At 38.5% G+C, this 545-nt stretch overlaps 1 protein-coding gene across 1 annotated transcript in view; it reads right to left on the minus strand.

Moving 5' to 3' along the window:
• Positions 1-232: 232 nt before the first annotated feature.
• Positions 233-545, minus strand: part of il10 (interleukin 10) — a 1,588-nt gene continuing 1,275 nt past the window's right edge. Inside the window, exon 5 of the mRNA XM_068594227.1 lies at positions 233-500. Coding sequence (XP_068450328.1) covers positions 390-500 — 111 coding nt within the window. The 3' untranslated portion in view covers positions 233-389. The remainder of the gene's footprint in view (positions 501-545) is intronic.

Raw genomic sequence — 545 nt, forward strand, 5'->3', positions numbered from 1 at the left:
CTGTGCTAACGCGTGCATGACCTTGTCGAATTTTAAAAAAAAAAATAAATCAAAATGAATTCCTTATTCAATTCAACACATCATTTATTCATCTGCAAGGGTGCAATATTAGTCATCATAAATACAATACACATCACGTATGATTAAAAAAAATAAATATCACAGCTTCTTCAGAGACAGTAACTTTGTGTGTCGGACTCAATATGGTCTTACAAACGGAAAACTTGTCCCCAGGACAAAAACAGAAGTCTCACAAGAACCAAGACATCAGTTCAGCAGGCTGCAACGACATGTGGCAACACTCATACCAGAGAAAAAATAACGTTGAATGCAAAAGAGTGCAGGTATAAAAGGTCTTTTCTTCAGTTTTTAAATTAGTCAGCAAGTTTTCACGGCGTGGCCGCGAGGCGTCTGTGTCTCTTAGACGCCAGATAGGTTTCAATGTAGTTAAACAGCAGATCCAGCTCGCCCATGGCCTTATATGGACCTTTACTCTCCATCTGTGGACACACACAGTTTGGTGTCTTTTAATTGTCAACAAAAAA

Source organism: Clinocottus analis, unplaced genomic scaffold, assembly GCF_023055335.1.
Source record: "Clinocottus analis isolate CAN_PGR_092001 unplaced genomic scaffold, fCliAna1.0.p SCAF_3, whole genome shotgun sequence".
NCBI lineage: Eukaryota > Metazoa > Chordata > Actinopteri > Perciformes > Cottidae > Clinocottus > Clinocottus analis.